The sequence below is a fragment of the Xenopus tropicalis genome, chromosome 2 (assembly GCF_000004195.4).
Source record: "Xenopus tropicalis strain Nigerian chromosome 2, UCB_Xtro_10.0, whole genome shotgun sequence".
Taxonomy (NCBI): Eukaryota; Metazoa; Chordata; class Amphibia; order Anura; family Pipidae; genus Xenopus; species Xenopus tropicalis.
The window spans coordinates 53,752,688-53,774,931 of NC_030678.2; the positions used below are offsets into that span (position 1 = coordinate 53,752,688).

Sequence of the window (22,244 nt, forward strand, 5' to 3'; positions counted from 1 at the left end):
GCAGGGAAAACCCCTCCCTCCTTCTGTGTCTCTCTGCTTGTGCTGCTGCCAGGAGGGAGGGGGGAGAGAGGAGCCACTAGAGCAGCAATAACTGCCTGTGACATTGCTAAGCCATGCCTACCGTATGCATATTCACTGCACTTTAAGTAGCTATGAGGGCCAGTGGCCCCAGCCACATACTGAAGAGTCTGAACCGGAAGCTGGCATAAGGTCTTGGTAGAGCACAGTTTTCAAGCTGTTATGGACATATTTGAACCCAAAGGTATTAAAATAAAAGCACTTCTATTTTACAGTTTAGTTCATTGTTAAAATGTATCCTATATATCCCCTTTAATGTTTAGAGACTTAATAAAATTGGTTTAACATACATTTTTCCCTTTTCAACAGGAGGTGTTTTATTTGACATACACACCAGAAGATGTAGAAGGGAGTGTCCATCTAGAAACTGGAGATAAAATAAGCTTTATTATTGAAACTAATAAGCAGTAAGTTTTGTCTTATACATCCTATTACCACCACCCCCCCCCCCAGGTCTGCTTAAGAACTGGAAATACATCCACAGGCCATGTTAGACTTGTGATGGTTATCTTATGCTGTGTTCTATATGTGTATTTGTTCTACCCTTCTACCAAGCGGTGTTATTCTCCCTGCCGCCTCTGGATTTTGTGTTTTCCTGGAATGTAGGCTGTTTTGACGCCATCCTGTGGCAAACTTAAAATTGGGGTTCTACTGTAACTAATTAAATGAAGCAGAATTCTAGAAAATATATAAAATATGCCAGCCCTTAAATATAAAGTCAAGCCTGTAAACATCAGGAGGTAATGTTACCAAAGAGTATGCCTAGTTCAAATTAATTGCTATAGTGCTCTTCAGCTGGCCACCAATGTACAGGCATTGGTGCATGTGGCGCACTAATTGCACCTGCCAACCTATTTAATCCGGTTTTGAAAGCTGCAGGCCTGTGCAAGCCATATGGCCCAGCATTATGAACAAGCATACAGGTGTGGAAGCACTTGTGATTTTCAGTTTTATTTATAAAGGGGAAGTTTTAGCACTTTTGGCCTGCATTTTTTGGGTCTACATGGCAAAAACTACTATAATTAGTTGCATCAATATTTTATCTGTAGGTGAAATCTGATCCTCTGCTTCTATACATGAACTGAAAATATACCTAATAAGTTCAATTTCAAATTTTCAGCTTAAAAAAAACTTGTTTATAAATGCAGCATTCTTTCAATACAAATTATAAAAGTAGGCTTGAAGCCTGCAAAACCATTAGTATATTAAACATGGTTATTGCTGGTTGTAGTATTTATTTTTTATATTGTCTCCATTTTTTTATTTTTTTTTTCTCCTGCAGTACTGGTGCAGTTAGCGCACGAAATATAATGATTTTGATGAAAAGGAAGCAAATGCGTTGCCAGGGAGTTGTTTGTGCCATGAAGGTGAGAAAGATACTGGTTCTTGTTTTGCTTGAGTGTTAAAAATTACTTCAGGCAATCGTTATCCATATAGTTATATTTTAAACGCCATCCCAGCAGCAGCCAGTTCCGATTTTCCCTGTCCATTGTAGTAACATCTCCTGAGCTGGGTGAGCCTCTGTAACTACTGTATACTACCCTGCAACCCTATAACTCTATTAGTGCACATGCACTCCTAGGTAGACTTTTCCCTCTTGGTGTATTTTACCCTGTTTGGTTATCTCTTATTGATACTAAAATTTTTGACTTGTGTTTGTGGGTGATTAACCTACTTCATTTTTTATATGTATAGTCCTTGGTTAAACAGGTTTTTTTTTTTTCCCCCCCCCACAGGAAGCCTTCGGGTTCATTGAAAGAGGAGATGTTGTCAAAGAGATATTCTTTCACTATAGTGAATTTAAAGGTGACCTTGAAGCCTTACAACCTGGAGATGATGTGGAATTTACAATCAAGGATCGAAATGTAAGTTTTAAACCTGATTCTCTTTTGTTTCTATGTTATCCTCCTTGCTATTATTAGTTATTTTCTTTTTATATGTGTTTGCAGGGTAAAGAAGTGGCAACAGACGTCCGGCTTCTGCCCCAAGGAACTGTTATCTTTGAAGATATTAGTATTGAACATTTTGAAGGAACTGTTACCAAAGTTATCCCTAAAGTACCCAACAAAAATCAGGTAGAATGTCCTGATAGACATATTGATATTGTGGCCATCTCCTACAATGCTCAGTTGATTCTTCTAGGTCTCTTTTTTGGGACCCCTCCCCCCCCCCCCCACCACTCGACGTTCCACAATATTTATAAAAGCATCAGTTGCTTTACCCTGCAATTGGTATGTGTCGGTGTCTTTTACTTTTTGTAGATTATTTCCATTGGTGATTATGTCTCTCTTCTGTATTAGTTGGCATTATCACCAGGGACAGTAACAAACTTGTAGATTCCCACATCTATCTTAAAGGAGACATATTGGATAAATGGGAAAAATCCTAATTTTGTAGGCAATTATGAATAATATATGGTGCTGGTTTCACTTTGTGCTAAAAATTAATCCTCTCTGTCAAAATGGCCCCTTTATTGGAGCTCCCTACAGATCGTATCACTTCTCCGTTTAGTATGAAATGAAGAGTGGGCGTGTCCTAACGGTCCCTGCCAGAAGCACAGTAGAAGGGGGAGAGCCAATCACAGCCCTGCACTCACACAAGCAAAGACAGGCTTCAGTTCCCTATCTGGTCAGCCTAGCTGCTGATTGGTTCCTATCCTACATTGTAATGTATGCAGGGCTGCCGGCTCCCCAGCTCATCCAAAGAATTCAGCCAGCAGGAAGTGGAACAGATGGGCGGGACTAGTGGGGGTTTTGTGGAATTTCTCAAGAAATCAGTCAGAAACACAACTTTTTAAGCACAATCCTTATATATCTAGAGGAGTATAATTCACTGGTACATTCTTAATTTTTATAGGATATGTCTCCTTTAACATAACATAAGATTTGGATATCCCTCAGAGGAGTAAGGGTGGTACAGTCCAGGAAATCTGGACATCATATATTCTGAGCCTGTTTGAAAAACCTCTAAATTTTTTTTAGAAGTACTGTAATCTTTTAAAGGGTCAGAAATATCCAAAAATGCTTCCAATATGCACATATAAATAAAATGAAATTACCTCTTATTAAATTGGTGCATGCAGTTACAAAACGTAATTTCTAGTAGTTGTCCAAAATTAGATTTAATAAAATGTTGGTGCAGTTTTGCTTTTACGAATGTGTATTTCTAAAAACATTATGCGTAGAAAGCTTAACTATGTGTTTATTTATTCTTGCCTTAATTTTAAACAAATCGCTAAAAAATTTTGAATTTTTTTGCTACTTCAGTTAACTTTTTTTTTTCACCCTCCTCCTCCCTATAGAATGACCCTTTACCAGGCCGTATAAAAGTAGATTTTGTTATTCCTAAAGAGCTGCCATTTGGTGACAAAGACACAAAATCTAAGGTCACCCTTCTGGAAGGCGATCGTGTTCGTTTCAACATATCCACAGATCGACGAGACAAGTTGGAACGCGCTACAAACATTGAATTTCTTCCTGATACCTTTCAGTATACCAATGAGTCTAGAGAAATGGTTAGTATCAATTAAATTCAGTTCATTTAAGACTTCTGCAAATGTCTCATGTATATACAGTGTGAATACTTGGTCAATCTTTGCTGTAAAAGCTCTGATGTCATCTGTAAACTTTATACTATACTAATGTGACTATAACAGTGTTTTAGCTGCAGTCATTTTGATGCAGCTAGAAAAGTGAGGCCTGCAGGACAGCTGTAGAAATCTGAATTTTAGTCCTGTCATTTTAAATTAGAAGTCATTAGTTGAATGACCAATTTCCTTACATTTTATAATAGTGTAAAAAAAATAAAAATAAAACAGGTGTACTGACACAGAGCCTCTTGTAGGCTGTCAGTTCACATAGGTTCTACTAAATATTAAATTGTAGCCCTTATTTGGCACCCCTATGACTTTTCAAGATGGAGTTGTAGTGAATTCCCTGCTTTATTGTGGGGAAAATGCAAAAGACGACCTTTTCCCATGGTTAAGATGGGTCGTAACATGAAGCACTTTGTATGTTCATCATCCTTCTGGATTAAAAGGTGTTTAGGGACACTTGCCTGAAAGAAAAAGGGATGACAAACTGCTATGGCAAATACATGTTAAACACTTTATCAGTGTCCCCACACTTAATATCAATACTAGCATGCAGCCATGGCTGAAGAGGTGTGAAGTCTGACACTGGTAAGTTAAACTAGCCATTTACAGGCCAAAAATGGCTATTGGCTTGTTCAGGGATCAGCCGTATATCTGTAGTGCAGGTTTGCATGCATGTAATCAGAATTTTTTTTTTTTTTTCGTCTGTCTCAAATTGGTATAGGATCCACTTGCTTGGCGACCTCACTAAACAAACACAACATTTTTTGTATGGCTTGTTTTAGATTAGTGCCAGAATGATTTTAAATTACTGATGTACTAGTAAAAATTCTGAGATGTATACCCTGTAAAGATTTTCAATATGTACGAAAATAGCCCCTTTGTGGTAAAGAAAAGTTTTTTCTATGTCCTTTTGTTCTAATTTTTTTTTCTGTAGCTCTAAAATAGTTATAGACTACAGAATTTGCTTTGGCAGCAGCTTAACATATAATTATTTATAACAATGACAACAGATACTCTAATTCAATATCCAGTATAGTTTATAACACCACTTCTAAGCCAGTGATATAAACACTTGACTGGCCAATTAATACATGATTGCTTTCTGCCATTAAAGTGATACTGACATGAAAAAACGACTTTTTTAAATATGAATCTACATAAAAAAAGTTACCTATAGGTCATGTTGATCATTTTTCACTGATAGGGCTGCTTTTGTAAGTAATTGTTACTAAAAGTTCCTAAACCTGACTGTTTTGCTGATCTGACTGTCCCTTCTCAACCTGTCAGTTATAGCTTCTAATGCTAACTGACTCCTGCTGCACAAATATGGCAGCCTCCTTATAGAGGAACATGGGGGATCAGGTAGGGAATGTAAAAACATCTGATAAATACTTAGTAGCATGCAAAGGCATTGTTATGATAGATGTAAAAAAAGGTTTCATTTCTGGTGTCAGTATCTCTTTAAGCAATTTTAAGTTGTCCTACACTACTGCACACTGTCAGGCATAGGCACCCCGTCCTGTGAAATACAAAAATTAGTTTTTATATATCCTTTAGTAAGTCAGTTAAAACTCCAAGGATATTTTGCTGCTTTATCCACTATCTTCGTAGTTTTTACCCCGACTATTTAAGAGCACACTTTTCAGGGCATAATTTTAAATTGGATGTAAAGTCAAAATCTTAGCTGCATTTTCAAACAGAATTCAACAAAGTCTGGTACAGAGCAGTCCTCTGCTTTTTTCACATCAGGATGTCCACTGGCCCTGTAGGTTCCCAGGAGCTGTGACCAGAGCTCATTTCAGGGGAATAGCATAAAATGCAAAATACTAAGGCGTTGATTCACTCAAGTGCGTTAAAACGAGCGTTATTTATAGCATGCGTTAAAATTTTTATTGCTTCTTATTTTTTTCGACTTAACGCACGATTCACTAAAAGAATACTTGCGTTAGTTTAGACGCGATTTTGTTTGTCGCAATGAACGTTTTCTTGCATTATTTTCCGTGCATGCGTTAATTCCCGCTGCCTGCTGTATTAGCGCACGATTTAACTCTCATAACCACTACGTTAGTAAAACTACTAGTACTACCTGCCCAAAGTAGGTGTTAATCTTCGCACATACTCATGCGATATTTAGTGCATCTAATGCTTATGTGTTTGTGAATCATGCGTTAAGATGCATACCACATGCGCTAAATAATGCAGCATTGCAAGGCGTTAATTAGCGCATAGAAATAGTACTAACGCATGCGCATAGAAATAGTACTAACGCATGCGAAAAGACTTTGATGAATCGGTACTTATTTATCGCGTCAATTTTACCGCAAAACAGCATGCAATAACACTTATCGCACTTTAGTGAATCAGCCCCTATGGCTTTTAATTAAAAAAATTATATTGCAGATTTATTTAATTTGGTCTAAATAACACACATGGATTGTTTTTGACTATACACCCCCTTTAATGTGTCTGAATCATTTGGTGTAGGATGAGAAAACACATTTACCCACTCATGTTACTAGTGTCATAACAAGTTAAGACTGCTTTACAGCAGTCTCTTTAGCATCTTTTCCCCAGACTTATTTATTAAAATTGTTTTTTTTTGTGGCTTGCTGAACTTTTATTTAAATGCATGGATCTACTCCTATCAACAATGAAATTATTAATCCTACATGTTTTTATTTAAAACTTTTCTTTTATCCATTCATTCATAGCATCCACCTTAGTGCAGATCCTACAGGTTTTAACACCAGGTGTATGGTTTAAATCGCTACCCACTTTTACTGCAATAATGTTGGTTTTACAAACATTCCTTCAGCAGTTATTTGCTTATTTTTTTGTTAACATTTGCTTTGCTGTGGTGCACCAATAATCTAAACTAAGGGCAAAATCACACTGGGCGGATGGTCAGCCTGCGGATAAAAATCTAGTTGTGCCTGCTAGTATTTAGAGACATTGCTCAACTTGAATAAAACACTTAGGATTATGTAATAACAGGCACTACGTTTGTCTGAACTTGACAACTGGTGTAAGTCAGGTTTGTGGTCCTCCTAGCTCTGACATGCTTTTTTTAGTGAACAAGTTTTGATGGGTTTTAGGTCATAGCTTTGTGATTGCCTTAAAAGATGTGAAAGAGTGGCCAACTATACCCCCTGAACATTGTAGATCTCTATAAAAATATCACATAAAACAGCCCATGTTTAAAACGCTGCTTTATCCAGTTAATACATATACAATAAGACTCTTCCATATGTTTTCTACAGACATAGATAATACAAAATGTTTAAATCCTTTTTCTCTGTAATAATAAAATAGTGCCTTGTACTTGATCCCAACCAATAAATAAATCTTACTGAAGGCAAAACAAGGTGCAACAGTCTAAAACTATCATTCAGACTGGAATTGTAGGATAAAGCCTAAAAAATAACAAATTGGTGTCTGCTACTATTTCACGTTTAGAGCATCCACCAATCATATGAAAGTTACATCCTTGTGGAAGCTACTCGTGAAATCGTCTGATACACAATACATACGCAGATCGAGTGTACTCTTACACAAACCAAGGGCACGCATAAATGCTAGGCAAATAACTGTAAATATGGCACTTATGATCTAAATAATATGTTTAAGTATTCATTCTGAACATATAGTTTTGCTTTAAGCCATTTTCTCACAATTTTGGGAGCATGCTTTGGCTCATTGTCATGCTGAAAAACAAAGCTGCAGTGGGCCCATAGTAACTTTAGTGCAGTAAAAGTGGCTAAATTGGAATTGATATATAAGAATCTTACCACCATACCCTCTCTATTAAAACCTTTAGGGTGTGCACTAAGGAAGTTAGGAGGCTGTTTTAAATTTGTTTTTAGTGATCAAATACAATGTTTTAATAACACCTAGGATTTATGTTTTAACTAAATTGCACATCAGTCTTGGGTCCCCTGAGGCAAATCTGTGAATACAGCTGGGTTATTTTCTTAAGTTCTCACTTTTAGCTGCAGAAAAATGTAAACTTCTACAAAACATGTTTGGTTATAAGGGTTTTTCTAGAGATAAACACATTCAAATTCCTTCTTAAACCAACATCATCCTAATATGCACTTGCAAGTTACCCTGTGTAGTGAATGGCCCTTGCATGACCCTGATGCCCATAAAACAGTACAATATGAAGATATACATTGAGCATCTGTGGAGCCAGTTCATATATTTATTTGGCTGTTTCCCTTTCACAGGGTGTGATTGCAGCAATGAGGGATGGGTTTGGTTTTATAAAATGTGTTGATCGGGATGCCAGAATGTTCTTTCACTTCAGTGAAGTCCTGGATGGAAACCAGCTCCACATTTCTGATGAAGTTGAGTTTACTGTTGTCCCTGTGAGTAACCCTTCTTAATACGGAGTATGATGGTGTCCAATCATGTTCCCTTATAGCCACTTGTGCAGGGTTGTTAAAAACCTTGCTCAAAACTCATTAAATCTCTCCATTATATGTAGCGGTCTCTGCTATAACGTCTCCTAATTTTGCAGGACCGCTTAACCTAATGGGCGAGATCTCCCCTTGCATGTGGGCTGGGTTTAGGTTTGATCTAGAGGTTCTAGGACTTCATTAACCAACAGAGATGTGCATAGATTAATATTTTGTCTGTCTTTTTTTTTCCCCTTTTTTTATAGGTACCTAACTGTTTAACAGTGGACTTTTAACATTAGTCTAGTGAGTGCTGATTAATGTTTTCCAACCGTATTAACATCTTGTTTTTTTTTTTTTTAGGACATGTTGTCTGCACAGAGAAATCATGCCATAAGGATTAAAAAGCTTCCTAAAGGAACAGTGTCATTTCACACACAGTCAGAACATCGCTTTATTGGTCTTGTCGAAAAAGAAGCTACAGCAGTCAACACTAAATCATCCAGCCCAAACAAGGGAAAGGAAAAGGTACTTATCCTGTGCTATATTTTTTTTTGCACAATGTGGTGTTAGATTAAATATGCATGGGAAATAAAGTATATTTGTCCTCCCGTGTGGTTTTTTTTTTTTTTTGTGTGAAAATGTTGCGTGTTTTGTAAATTACAATTTAATCAACCAACTGTCTTTGAAGTTAATCTAATATATCGTGTCCCAAATTTAGTAAGATGCGTATCATACACTGGACAGTGTAAGATACGCATCAAGTCCTGTGTGTCTTGTTACATGAGTAAAGAAATTATAGTTTCTATTTCTAAATGACTCTCCTTTTTTTATTCTGTTACCATGATTATAATCTGACAATTTCATGTAGAAAAAGGATAAGGTAAGCTACTGAGCATGGGGTTGTCACTATTCTGGAGAACTGTTTGAATTTCGTGGCATGCTTTTCTAAATTGTATTCACTTTTGCTCTACTAATCACTGTTGTGGGTTTGATTTGAAAACAGTCCCTCATTCTAAAGAGTAAAATATATATATGAGTGACATACCTAAGTATCTTTGTGTGGACCCATCTGATTTACTTGTTACTCTGGAAAAGATGCAATATATAGCTACTTGATTGGGTGAGTGTTCCAGTGTGCCCAACTGTCCCATGTGGTGCACCTAATAAGACTCACCGTAAGACTACACCACTAGTCAAAGGCCAATTATGGGCATCCAGCACTCAAATGTTTCTTGAGTGAACCTAGTGAGTATCTGTTATTTTTGTGGAACCAACAGAAGTCGGAATGATGGGAGTTACAATGTTACAACTGTTCAAAAGTGTTACATTTGAAATTGCTAAGGGGGGGGATACAATGCAGGTGTGACAATTCATATGGACGAAGAAGAAATCCTCTACAATCTATTTTCTTGCCGTGTTTTTTTTTTTTTTTTTTTTTGTCACTCACTACCTCAGGCTGGCACTCCTCTTTAAAATATGCATCCGTTCACTATTGCTGAGCATCATGCCAATATCTTTTGTGTTCCCATGTTTCCTATTTGCCAGTTCTAGGTGGGTGCTTGTACAGGACAGACATCTTGGAGATGAATTCTGTACAGGGCTTGGCGAGACCTGTCTAGCTCAGAAAACAATATCAATGTCTATAATATGTCTATGTAACATTGCAACCAGTGTGTTAGAAGGGGAGAAGACAACATTCCTTAAATAAAGCTTTTACACCTACCTAAATCTTTACTTAATTAGATTAACATTCAAACACATTTTTTATTTAAAGGAACAGTAACACTAAAAAATGAAAGCTTTAAAGTAATACAAATATAATGCACTGGTAAAACTGGTGTGTTTGCTACATTAACACTACTATAATTTATATAATAAGCTGCTGTGTAGCCACGGGGGCAGCCATTCAAGCTGGAAAAAAAGAGAAAAGGCACAGGTTACATAGCAGATAACAGATAAGTTCTGTAGAGTACAATAGTGTTTTATCTGTTATCTGCTATGTGCCTGTGCCTTTTCTCCTTTGAATGGCTGCCTCCATGGCTACATAGCAGCTTATTTATATAAATTATAGTAGACTTTCTGAAGTAAACACACAACTTTTACCAGTGCAGGGCAGCAGCACATTATATTTTAGTTACTTTAGACCCTTTTTTAAGTTACTTAAGGGTGTACATCACTTTCTCTTTCAGTTACAGAATTCTTATTAGGAAAGATCCCACCACCTAATATTTTTTTTTTTTTTTTCAACAATATTGTATTTGTGACACTGGCCCATATATTCTTCCCCACTTTCTAGTATGCCTAGTGCCCATTGTACATTTGCATGCAATAGTGTCTGATACAGATTAAATTTCTGTTTAACTATATTGGTGAATGATAATGCATTTTCTCGCTTGTATAGTCTGATCTGGCGTTCCAAGCATGAAGGAAACAATACATTGACATGCCCTATTTTCACTTATTGGTCCATTTATTTTTTTACAGTGGGAGGTTACATAGCACTTTTTACTTAGTAACTAATTTAAATGGCTAATGTCTGTTAAATATGATTGAAAGTAATCCACAGCCTTCAAAACGTTTGAAAGTTTTCAGCAGCAAAATTATTTAAAATATTTTGGCTGAAGAAGCAATCTTTTGTTTCAACTGACTTGTAAACAGCCTGTTTAAAACATTTTTAATGAACATTTTTATAAAACTGGTTTATAGCAGGCATATCTACAATACAGCACCACACCCTACAGCCATAGGGGGATGGAGGCCAGGGCTTCTGTACTTCTGTTTTAAACACCTGACAAAATTAAGTGTGCAATGGGTGGTGGTAGGAAGCTAGTCATGTATAGTTACGCCACTGCTTTACAACACAGCATCACTATCTCCAGAAGTGCTGTACCAATAAATATAAAAGATATGGCATAAGGTGCTACATATACTTCAGGACATTTTTGGTCCGGTGCTGTTCAGTGTGTTGCCGATTGTGTGTTCCATGTTTTCCAAAAAGTCATGTGTCAAGATCCTAAATGGTTATAAGTTTGTAACTGTGCCTTGTTATGGATGTGTATGTAGTTTATCTATGCTATGGTTTTTGACAAAAGCTATTCATGGCAGGAGCAAGTATAGGTTTCAAAGGCAATGTTTTTGGGTCACTCTATGTAAGCTATAAGAAATGCTTTTATATCTGTTGCTGGAAGGATGTGTGAAGAAAAAAAAATCCCACACTTAGGGAGACTCATCTTATCCATATGTTTTACTTTATCATGCCAATTGCTCACACTAAAGCTTTCAAATATTTTATTCCTGCTTTGTAATAGGAGTGTGAAGAGGGAATAATTTCTTATGAAGACTGTGGTATCAGGCTAACTGTATCATATCATCTAAAAGATATTGAAGGATCATGTGCACCCCAAGTTGGAGATAAGGTAATAAATAGGGAAATGTAAATTGAGAATTTTTTTTTTTTTGTCTGAAGATGTAACTTTAGCTAAGCCTTTTGTTTGACGATCACAAGTAGGAGTAATTACATGCAAGAAGTTGACCAAATCAAAACTGCACTTTACTGTTAAAGGAACAGTAACACCAAAAAATGTATATATTTTAAAGAAATTAAACTGTAATGTACTGCTGCCCTGCACTGGTAAAAGTTTTGTGTTTGCTTCAGAAACACTAATAGAGTTTATATAAACCCTGGTGTGTAGCCATGGGGGCAGCCTTTCAAAAGAAAAGGCACAGGGTATATAGCAGCTAACAGATAAACCCTGTAGAATACAATGGTGTCTTATCTGTAATCTGCTATGTAACCTGTGCCTTTTTTCCAGCTTCAATGGCTGCCCCCACGGCTACACAGCAGCTTATTTATATAAATTATAGTAGTATTTCTGACGCAAACACACCTGTTTTTACCAGTGCAGGGCCACAGTACGTTCTATTTGAATTACTTTAAAACACATTCATTTTTTGGTGTTACTGTTCCTTTAAGTAAACTTTAAGTAACTTTGGGTTATAAACTGTCACTGCAGTCTTTAACTGCAATTGCATGCCATCTGCTCCACCATTAAGCGTATTTAGACTTTGCATTAATTTCTATATTTCAAGATATTGGCGATATGGAAATTACTAATATTAGATTAAAACACCATCACATGCCAGTCCTGATGCTCGTGTCTGCTTACAAAAAATATCAAACGACTTCTTGTCGGTCTGGATTTTAGGACTTTCCTATTCTGAAATTTTGTCCAAGCTGCCAACCTGGTCAGCAGAACTGACCCTCAGTTGGTACTATTTCAGTTATATTTATTTAAATTGGCAGATTTGCAGGACGGTAAGCAACATCAGTAACTGATGCACTTAGACTTGCATTGTGGTGCTGCTCTTTACATTTCCAAATAGTATAACTTCCCATTTCATAAGTCATATGAATCTCATTTCACAGTGCCTTTGTAGTCTGAGTCTTAAAAATGTATTTTGTTTGTGCAGGTTGAATTCAGCATTTGTGAAGCCAAAAGAACTGGTCAGCAGAGTGCTGTATCCATGAAGGTTCTTGGACGCAACTCAAATGCCAAAAGATTTTATGGATATGTGGCCACCCTTAAAGATAACTTTGGATTCATTGAAACTTCAAATCATGATAAAGAAATTTTCTTTCATTACAGGTACCGTGTTTGAAATTATGGATTTGCAATTAGATTTGTTTTTTTTAGACACTAGTTTTTTTATTTTGATAGTGTTGTCCAACTGTGTTGGTATATTGATCTGAATATTAGGAAACATTATAATAAATCTGTTGTCAAGCCAAGGTTCGCAAGTCAGGTTGTGGACGTCCAAAGCACAATATCTGTATCAGGCCCATGTATTTTAGTTTGACGGCCCTCTCAATACATGATTTAATGTTACATGTCTAATCTCTTGAAGATTTTAGAGCAAAGTTTTGTCTCAACTTTAGGCCTTGCCATGGTGAACATTACACCTGTCTTACTCTGTCACTGCTACTAATATATTTGAATAAATGTCCAATCAAATGGACATATGGAATTATAACATGCAAACTAGCATAATTATTTTGGTGGTAGTGTCTGCCTGTCACTCATCCCTGTGTTTCACTTGTAATTTACTAGAGAGGCATTCTGCCTACATTTATCCATCTGAGGGCAGCAGCGGACGAAATTCCTGTGCCAAGGGCCTTAATAACATAGGACAGTGCTGTCCAACTTCTGCGGTGCCGAGGGCCGGAATTTCTCTCTCATACATGGTGGAGGGCCGCTAATGGAAGCCAGTTTTGACCACTCCCCCTTTAAACCACACCCACTTCAAACCACACCCATTTTATCACAATGGTGGTCATATTAAGATGTACCCTTAAATCCATATGCCTCCTCCTGCCCTGTGGAAGCAACCCCCAGCATATGATTACACACCTTAGGGACCATTTCTTCGCTATTTCCAACTGCTAACAAACTCCCAAAACAAACCCCTGCCAGGTTCGCCTTACACAGGCAGCATAGGGTAGGGAGTGTATGGTACACACAGGCAGCACTCTGCCTGCCCTATGCTGCCTGTGTGTGCCATACTCTGCGTGCCCTACCCTGCCTGTGTGTGCCATGCTCTGCCTGCCCTACCCTGCCTGTGTGCCATGCTCTGCCTGCCCTACCCTGCCTGTGTGCCATGCTCTGCCTGCCCTACCCTGCCTGTGTGCCATGCTCTGCCTGCCCTACCCTGCCTGTGTGCCATGCTCTGCCTGCCCTACCCTGCTTGTGTGTCATACCCTCCCTGCCCTATGCTGCCTGTGTGTGCCATACTCTGCCTCCCCTACACTGCCTGTGTGTGCCATACTCTGCCTCCCCTACCCTGCCTGTGTGTGCCATACTCTGCCTCCCCTACCCTGCCTGTGTGTGCCATATACTCCCTGACCTATGCTGCCTGTGTGCCATACCCTCCCTGCCCTATGCTGTCCACACACAGGCAGCATAGGCCAGGCAGTACATACAATGTCTGAGGTGTGAACAGGAGAACAACGCAGAGATTAGAAGGTGTGAACAGTACAGGGGTTACATTTTTAAACAATACAGCCTGATTACAGCCTGAATCTGAGGTGAGAACCATGCATGGGGCCAGTTAAGATCAGTAACGATACCATTTAAAGCTTACACAAAGGTAAGCCATCAAAGCAGCTAGACAGGCAGGGGGCCACACAGAGGGGGGTCACGGGCCACCAGTTGGACAGCACTGACATAGGATATGCACTTTACACTTCTATGCTTTTCTACTTCACAACCAGGGCAAAAACATCAACATAATATAAAATCGCAACAGTTTATAGCTGTCAACATCTGATAAGTTTTTGTTTGAAACCAAGTTTTGTCAAACTGTGGCTGCCTAAACAAGCCTTTTTAAATATAATTCTGTTTTAATTATCCACAGATGGTCTGATTTTGTTTGTTTTGTCCAAAAACTGCACTATCTACGCAGGAACTAAAAAGTAAATTTTCGGTTTAGCTATGTTGTGAAAAACTTTAAATCTTGTTTTGTTGATACAGTGAGTATTCAGGAGATGTGGATAAACTGGAGTTGGGGGATATGGTGGAGTACAGTTTGTCAAAAGGCAAGGGAAATAAAGTCAGTGCTGAGAGAGTTACCAAGGCTCATCAAGGTAGGTGTATTATAAATGCATATAAATTGGATATGTATTCTACTGTACCTTTTACTGCTAAAACGTTACCTGTAATGTGTGAGGTTTTTATTGTATAGATCTGTAGAGAGCATCGAATAACATTGGACCCCTGTTTATCTTCTATATAAACATGTGCCTTTTTGCCCTATTCAGCATTGAGTCTTTACTAGCGCATGGGAACGGAGGTACTGGTCTTTTCTAGGTTGTCTGCCTAAACACTGTGTGTGCCGTTATTGGGAAATGAATTGGATATAATACTTTCTGGTGGGTGGATTGCGATGGCCACAGATCTTGTGAGGTCTCATTTATAGGGTAGACCTCACACCCACAATTCTTTTAGGAAATAAAGCTATTTGTTTTTCAGCCTGTGGAAGATGCTAGGGTAGGTAGCTGGGCAGTCTCATTGATCTGCAACTTGCATACAAAGAAATTACCAGAATTTATGTACCATTTGCCACACAAGTTGGGAAACAAGCGTTAACTTTTTTTTTTTTTTTTTTTTTCAAGTGTAAAAAAAAAAAAACAAAACAGAATGCACATTAATTAAGCAATTAGCCCAAATAAACAGATAATTATATGCTTAAATATGTTTGTCTATCTTTGTGGACAGCCAAAATGTCATCATACTGGCATTGCTCTGTTAGATAAAGGGAAGTTGAGCATGTGTATCACTGCCTTTAGTGAGCAGCATTGCCTTGAGTTTTATGGGTCCATTTGATCAATTAGAGCTTTCTAATATTCCTTGTATCTAGCAGAGAGGGCAACAACATTAACCTGAATAGTGATTGGGTAAGTCTAAGGCCAGTCTAATTAGGGAAACTCTCTTGTGCTGTTAGAAGTGTTTTAAAGCTATAATTGAATTATTAAAATGCTTACAAAATTTAATGTACGGAAAGGCTAACTTAATGGTGCAAAATGATTGAGAACCAATACCTATGGAATGCTATACATACATACATATATATATATATATATATATATATATATATATATATATATATATATATATATATATATATAATTACATATGCTATTACATATTCCTCTCCTTACTTTGTATTCTAGTCAATGGATCAAACGATGAGGTGGACCCAACGGTTTATTGGGGTAAGGTAGTCAGACCTCTGAGGAGTGTAGATCCTACACAGACTGAATACCAGGGCATGATTGAACTTCTAGAAGAGGGTAGGTTTTTGGATAATTTATTTCTTATTGTGGCTAAGTAGAAATGACAACTGTATAATTACTCAATCTGGTTATAATGATATAAGGGATAAAGATCTTATGATTCTGCTGTAATAGAATGTAATGATTGCAGTATGTAAAATATGGTTATGACATAGCATACAATTGACATCATAGGATCATTTTATCTTAATGAGTATCATATTACCATTATCTTCTACTATGTATCTGTTATCATACCTGTAACGGCTCAACATGCTCATCTCCTCGTTTAAATGTCTAGATTTCATCATATCACAATTTATTGTATTAATCTTGTTACATCCTAATGCTTATTATGTTGAGATGATGCAATCTATGAATGTATGATGATACTGTTAAGGTAAATAATCATGTGGTGATGTGCTGGTGGCAGTGATCATGGTAGTGGGAATGATATGGAGCCAGTGGTGAGGATCAAGCTGATTTGTATGTTTTTGGACTATTTCTAGTTGAAGATAAGCAGAAAATCACCGAAGAAATTCCTGAACAAGCTGAAGAAATTGAAGATGAGGAGGAAGAGGAGGAGGAGGAGGAAGAGGAGGAGGAGGAGGAGGATGATGATGATGATGAGGGCAGCAAAGAAAAAAAACATGGTTAGCTATATTGAAAGTACAAGCTAATATTGGCATGTTCTGAGAAATTCTAAGTAGGTAGGATAATATTTGGTTCTTGGATAGGTTTAGAGAAAAAAGTGGAATATAAATGCCAGATTAATATTTGGTCAACCAGAAATGCCTTCTTTCATCTGCACATTACAGAATATTAAAATAGGCACATGTTAGCTGACTGACTGCTTTTAAATGGTAAGTGCAATATGATAGTGAGGCATGAGGAATAACAATCCTGTGTTAGAAGACCAGGATAAATTGGCTATATTTCAGAAGTTCAGTAATTTGTCTTTCATGCTAAAAGATGTAGGAAGGAGTACAGCCGATTTTTTTTTTTTTTTTTCCAAAATACTTTAATTTGCTTTAAACTTTCTATAACATTTAAATATTAAAGCAACATATTTATCACTTGAAAGCAGTGCTTTCTACATTCTTGTCTTTTATAGATTAAGTCAAACTGCTTTATCAGTAGTGAACTTTATCATTTTTTATGCAGATTTTTATCCATCATGGCCCTCTTACAAATAAGTTTGGAATTCAAAATGCCATTATCTGCTGGCATTGGTTTTCATTTATTTTAAATGGAAATGCTTATGGCACATGTTATGTACTTAAAACACAGAAAGAAATCGCCAGCGCTCGGTCTAACCAACGCTGTAGTGTTGACCAGCTGCTCGAAACACACTATTGTGCCAGCGCTCGGTCTAACCCACAATCTGGAGTTGACCAGCTGCTATAAACGATAAAAAAAGAGAGAAAGTTTGCCAGTTATGTACTTACCATTGGAAGCTAGAGATTATTGCTGCAATAATTGACTTAAGCTGTAAAAGCACACATTTGTAAAGTTTGCATGACATTAAAGACCTCGCACTTTTTTAATAAGCATTTTTTAAGTACTCGTGTTTTTCTAGAATAAAAAATGATTTGAACCCAAAGGATACAATTTTTTCTTAATTTTGTTCTCTAGCAAGCATGAAAGGACGCTTGATCCCATTTGGTATCGTAGGAATGGAAAACAAAGCAGATTGTCTACTGAAGGGAGAAACTGTGAAATTTCAGCTCTGTGTTTTAAGTCAAAATGGTCAGACTATGGCCTGTAATATTGAACCCCTCCGTAGAGGTACTGTGGAGTGTGTGAAAGATCAGGTGAGTTTCTGGAATATGTTTTAGAATTATCAATTAAAGGTCAAGCCAACATACAGGCCAGCAACATGCTTGGATGCCAGACAAATATTTCTCACCTAACTGTTACAATTTTTAAAATTGTAACTTGCAAATATGAAATTTGAATATTTTGTGTCTTTGCTATGGATAACACTAACAAGCATAGTTATGATTTATTGATAGACATTATTTACTGTGGGCCATGACAAAGCTAATGGTTCTCACATGCATAACTTCATAAGTACGTTCTTACTATCCTTTACAAAGTAACTTTGGATTGTTGGGATCAAATTTTTATATTTAATACTTATGTGAGGAAGGTTTAATAAGTGCATTCTTAAGTTGAAATGTAATGTCCCAATTTTAGGGCGTAGTGAGAATTAATATTTAATTGCTTTGTAGGAAACCTACAGGAGTAACCTGAGGGGGTGCTTTGAGAGAAAGTTGGGCTCAGTATGAGGAAGTTAGGGCTGAAGAATTCTAAGCAACTTTTTAATTGGTCTTCATTTATTTGTTTATAGTCCTTTTTTAATTAGTTGCCGCCTTCCAACTCTTTTTGCAGTTTTTTAAAAGGGGGTCACTGACCACCCCGGCAGCCAGAAGGCTATTGCTCTGAGGCTTCTGTTTTATTGTTACTATTTGTAACTTTCTATGCAGTCTCTCGGTCAAACCACTGCCTGGTTACTAAGGTAACTTGGACCCTAGCAAACAAAAATTAAATAACTACAAATAATTAAAAAAAATAAAGACCAATTGCAAATTGTGTCAGAATATTACTCTCTGCATAATACTAAAAGTTAACTCAAAGAACGTTTTCTTAACAAATGAGGTAGTGTATGCCATTCCTGGAAGTCTGGTAAGTGGCAGGTAGCAGTGCTGTTTGTGCTCAATAATATGATTTGGGAACTTGTACCTCTTGTTGTATTTGGACAAGAAATAAGATTTGGGACAGCCATGGGATAAAAAAAATAAGTTAATCTATTCTTTGCTACGTTGGCTTCTTTGGTGGTCTTTAAAGCCTGAATTATGACAAAGCAAGATGGTAAGCAGGGGGTGGTTGTTATGTCACCACCTCCTTGTCACCAGTAAATGAGATTCCTACTGTAATAAAACCTCATTTCAGTTGTGGCTAACGTTTTGAAATGGAATAGATTGTGAATGACCTTTAGTTTAATGCATACACCTGTGTTAATACACACTGAAAAATAACATGTTTTCACTTTCCAGTTTGGCTTCATTAACTACGAAGTTGGTGACAGTAAGAAACTTTTCTTCCACGTGAAGGAGGTCCAGGATGGTGTTGAACTCCAAGCTGGGGATGAAGTTGAATTCTCTGTAATTCTGAATCAGCGCACAGGAAAGTGCAGTGGTTGCAATGTTACACTTATAAGGTAAATGATTAGCCAGTGACTGCATACACAAGCTACACACTGTTACATTGGCAGGCTAGCTGATCATATTCAGTTTGGCCACAAATGTAGATAGCAAGATTATGCTGATCCATAGACTTCATTGTTGTCTAAAAACACCAGGACATTGAATAATTAGGATAATTAATTACTCCTGTATAGTGTTAATATTTCTGCATTACACATTAGATTTTGCTTTTTCCTAAATTACAGCAAAGGCCCTGAAATGGTGGCAGCTCCTCGCCCCGACAGATTAGTAAGCAGGTTAAAGAGCATAACACTGGATGATGCCAGTGCCCCACGTCTCATGGTTTTACGTCAGCCTAGAGGTCCCGATAACACAAAGGTAAAATTACTTTATAATTACTGTTGTGAGCCACAGTTAAGTTCATTCTCTAAACTAAAGGTCCCCATACACGGGCCGATTATAGCTGCCGATATCGGTCCCTTGGACCAATTCGGCAGCTTATCGGCCCGTGTAGGGGCAGAACCGAGGGGCCTGGCCGACCGATATATGGCCTGAAATTGGCCAGATCTCAATCGGCCAGGTTAGGAAATCCGGTCTGATCCGGAATGAATGTATAAATCAAACCTCATTGCAGCATTGGCAACAGTGTCTGTAAAATACCTTTTGCATTGAATGGCATTATTGATTGATAGGCATTACTGCCAGGAAAAACAAATTTGCTGCAAGGAATGGCCTAAGGAGGAATTTTTGTGTGATTTTGCAGTTTCACCAGCAATGATTCCCATTAACAATGGGAACAATTTAAAGGTATTTGATACTGCGCTGGAGTCTATTTAGCAGTGGCAATGAAATGTCCTGTGTGCCATTACCCTAAAATGTAATGCGTCAGAATTGTAACTGCTGCATCACAAAATCCATTGTGTATATATGGTTTATACATCTCCCGGTACTACTGGGAGATTTAAAGGTTTATACAGTATACCCCCTTTTTTAACCTTGGTTCAATGAAAAGGTCTTGTGATGAACATTTGTTTGCCTATTATTTTAATTAGGGAGTATCTGCATTTGAAAATGAAAACTAAAACCTCATTCTACTTCCCAACAGACCAGCAGCCCACTGAGGACCTCTGTATAAATAACCCCCATCCCCTTCCTCTAGCTACAGTCTGTTTTCTTAAAAGCTTTAAAGCAGTTTATTATACAGAGGCTTCTCAGTGGATTGCTGATTTAATTTGGGATCTCAAAGTAGAATGTGCACACAACAGATGCAGTCATTGGAGCACCTGCATAGTTTTGCCTCCCATGCATGATGCTGACCCTGCTGTTTGCAGCACTTGATGCATATATAATGGTCAGTGATGATGGGCAGCATGTGTAAATAAAAAAAAAAAATTGATAAGCTTGTAAATCAATTTTAGTTGCCAGAAAATGTGTGTTTTACAACAAGCCCCCCCCCCAAACAGAAAAATGATGACCGTGTACCTTTTAAGGTTGCAGCATTTGTTGCCCCTGTGGTTCCAAGCAATTATGTTGCAACATAGGCAACCACCCTCAATTACAAGCAAGAAATTTTTTATTCAAATGTAGAAGTATTTATATACATTTTGAATATATTCACTTAGAGATGCATGCATTTTACCTTTTCAGGGATTTGGTGCAGAGAGAAAGATCCGTCAAGCTGGGGTTATCGACTGATTTCCATCTTCAAAAGCACATTACCTATTTAAGTATGATCAAAGTAATGCGGTCTGTGAGGAGAAACAACATCTTTCTTTATAGCCCGGAAATTCCACGAATCTTATTTAGCATAAGGACTGCAATCTTTTAAACATCTGCCATCTTACTTTCAAACCAGGAAACCCTTTTTAAATTATGCCCATTTGCAACTGAAGAGTTAACTGTAAGCCTTATAGTATATCATTTGTTTGTTTTCATATTTTTTTTTTTTTCAAGCTTTCTTTCAAATGATGCATCTTATCGCAACAATTGTTTTTTCCTTTTCATGACAGATTTGGTGGTAATGTGATTTAACGTACAGATTTCTGCACTTTCATACTGTTTAGCATATATTCTACCTCCATTACTGAATTTTTTTTCATTTTTTTTTTTTTACTTTGCCTTAGATTTAACATAGCAATTCCTTTTTATTCAGCATTGGTCTATGCTTTATTTTTCTATCAAAGGACCACATAGATATGGTGGAATATATCCTATGCAGTGTTCCCTAAGCAATGATAAAAAATGAAGCATTTTCTAATTCCAGTGACAGCCAAACATTCACATTTTCAGAGGGGATTAATTAACTCTGCATTCACACGCTGTTAGTTTTTGAATGCATTTCTTCAAAATTTATTTTGGTTTTTGTGTTAACAAGTGACTTTGGAAGTGCAGAGTACAACAAGCCTGAAATGTGCCATGTGTGTTAAATTAATACGAAAATGCACGGTTGTTTTGTTTTTTTGTTTTTGCTGCTTTGACACTGCAGCTTTTGAAACATTAATGGATTTAAAAGGAAGAAAAATGTGCCTGAAACATTGTTTTTTTTTTTGTTTTTGTTTACAGCACCGATTTATCATAAGATTTAGTCTTTTGATAGTTATATTGGTCATTCGCATCAAGATAAATTTAGAAAGCTGGTACCTAATATATAATTTTTTTTTTTAAACTACCCTCCCCCCAGCCCTATTTTATTTGTTTCGGTCCATTACCCGCTCGCATAAAATATTAAATTAAGTTGCCCTTTTTATTTTAAGCAAAAAAGATCAAGCCACTTTCTACGGAAAGAGGGAAAGTATTTTTTTTTTTTTGTTTTTTTTTTTTTTTGGAGACTCACATTACCTTTATAAAATGATACTTGGCTCCAGTTTTTCTGTTTAATGGCAAAAAAAATTGAAAAATAGAATAAAGTTTTACCAATTAATTTTGAAGCTTGATTATATTTTTCTCCCATACCAAACCCTTTTTAAAAAAAAAAAAAAGAGTAAAAGCAACTTAAAGGTATTTAAAATATGAAAGGTATACTGATTATTTTGTAAGGAGGGATGCTAGGAATTGTGCCTACACAATCTTGAAGACTCAAGACCAGGGGTCCCCAACCTTTCTTACTTGTGAGCCACAGTTTAGTGTAAAAAGAC

The 22,244-nt window shown here is 37.0% G+C and overlaps 1 protein-coding gene across 6 annotated transcripts in view; it reads left to right on the forward strand.

Annotated features, from left to right (window-relative positions):
* The window catches only part of csde1 (cold shock domain containing E1), a 45,098-nt gene extending 23,064 nt beyond the window's left edge, over window positions 1–22,034 (forward strand). For 2 of the 6 annotated variants that reach the window (XM_012963798.3, XM_012963809.3), the window contains 17 exons: window positions 388–485; window positions 1,361–1,445; window positions 1,815–1,943; window positions 2,028–2,153; window positions 3,380–3,592; window positions 7,900–8,040; window positions 8,434–8,598; window positions 8,942–8,953; window positions 11,382–11,489; window positions 12,544–12,719; window positions 14,601–14,713; window positions 15,800–15,919; window positions 16,411–16,554; window positions 17,537–17,715; window positions 18,961–19,124; window positions 19,356–19,488; window positions 20,758–22,034. In XM_012963798.3, the coding sequence (XP_012819252.1) occupies window positions 388–485; window positions 1,361–1,445; window positions 1,815–1,943; window positions 2,028–2,153; window positions 3,380–3,592; window positions 7,900–8,040; window positions 8,434–8,598; window positions 8,942–8,953; window positions 11,382–11,489; window positions 12,544–12,719; window positions 14,601–14,713; window positions 15,800–15,919; window positions 16,411–16,554; window positions 17,537–17,715; window positions 18,961–19,124; window positions 19,356–19,488; window positions 20,758–20,805 (2,154 nt within the window). In that variant the 3' untranslated portion in view covers window positions 20,806–22,034. 6 annotated transcript variants of the gene reach the window in all.
* The last annotated feature ends 210 nt before the right edge of the window (window positions 22,035–22,244 follow it).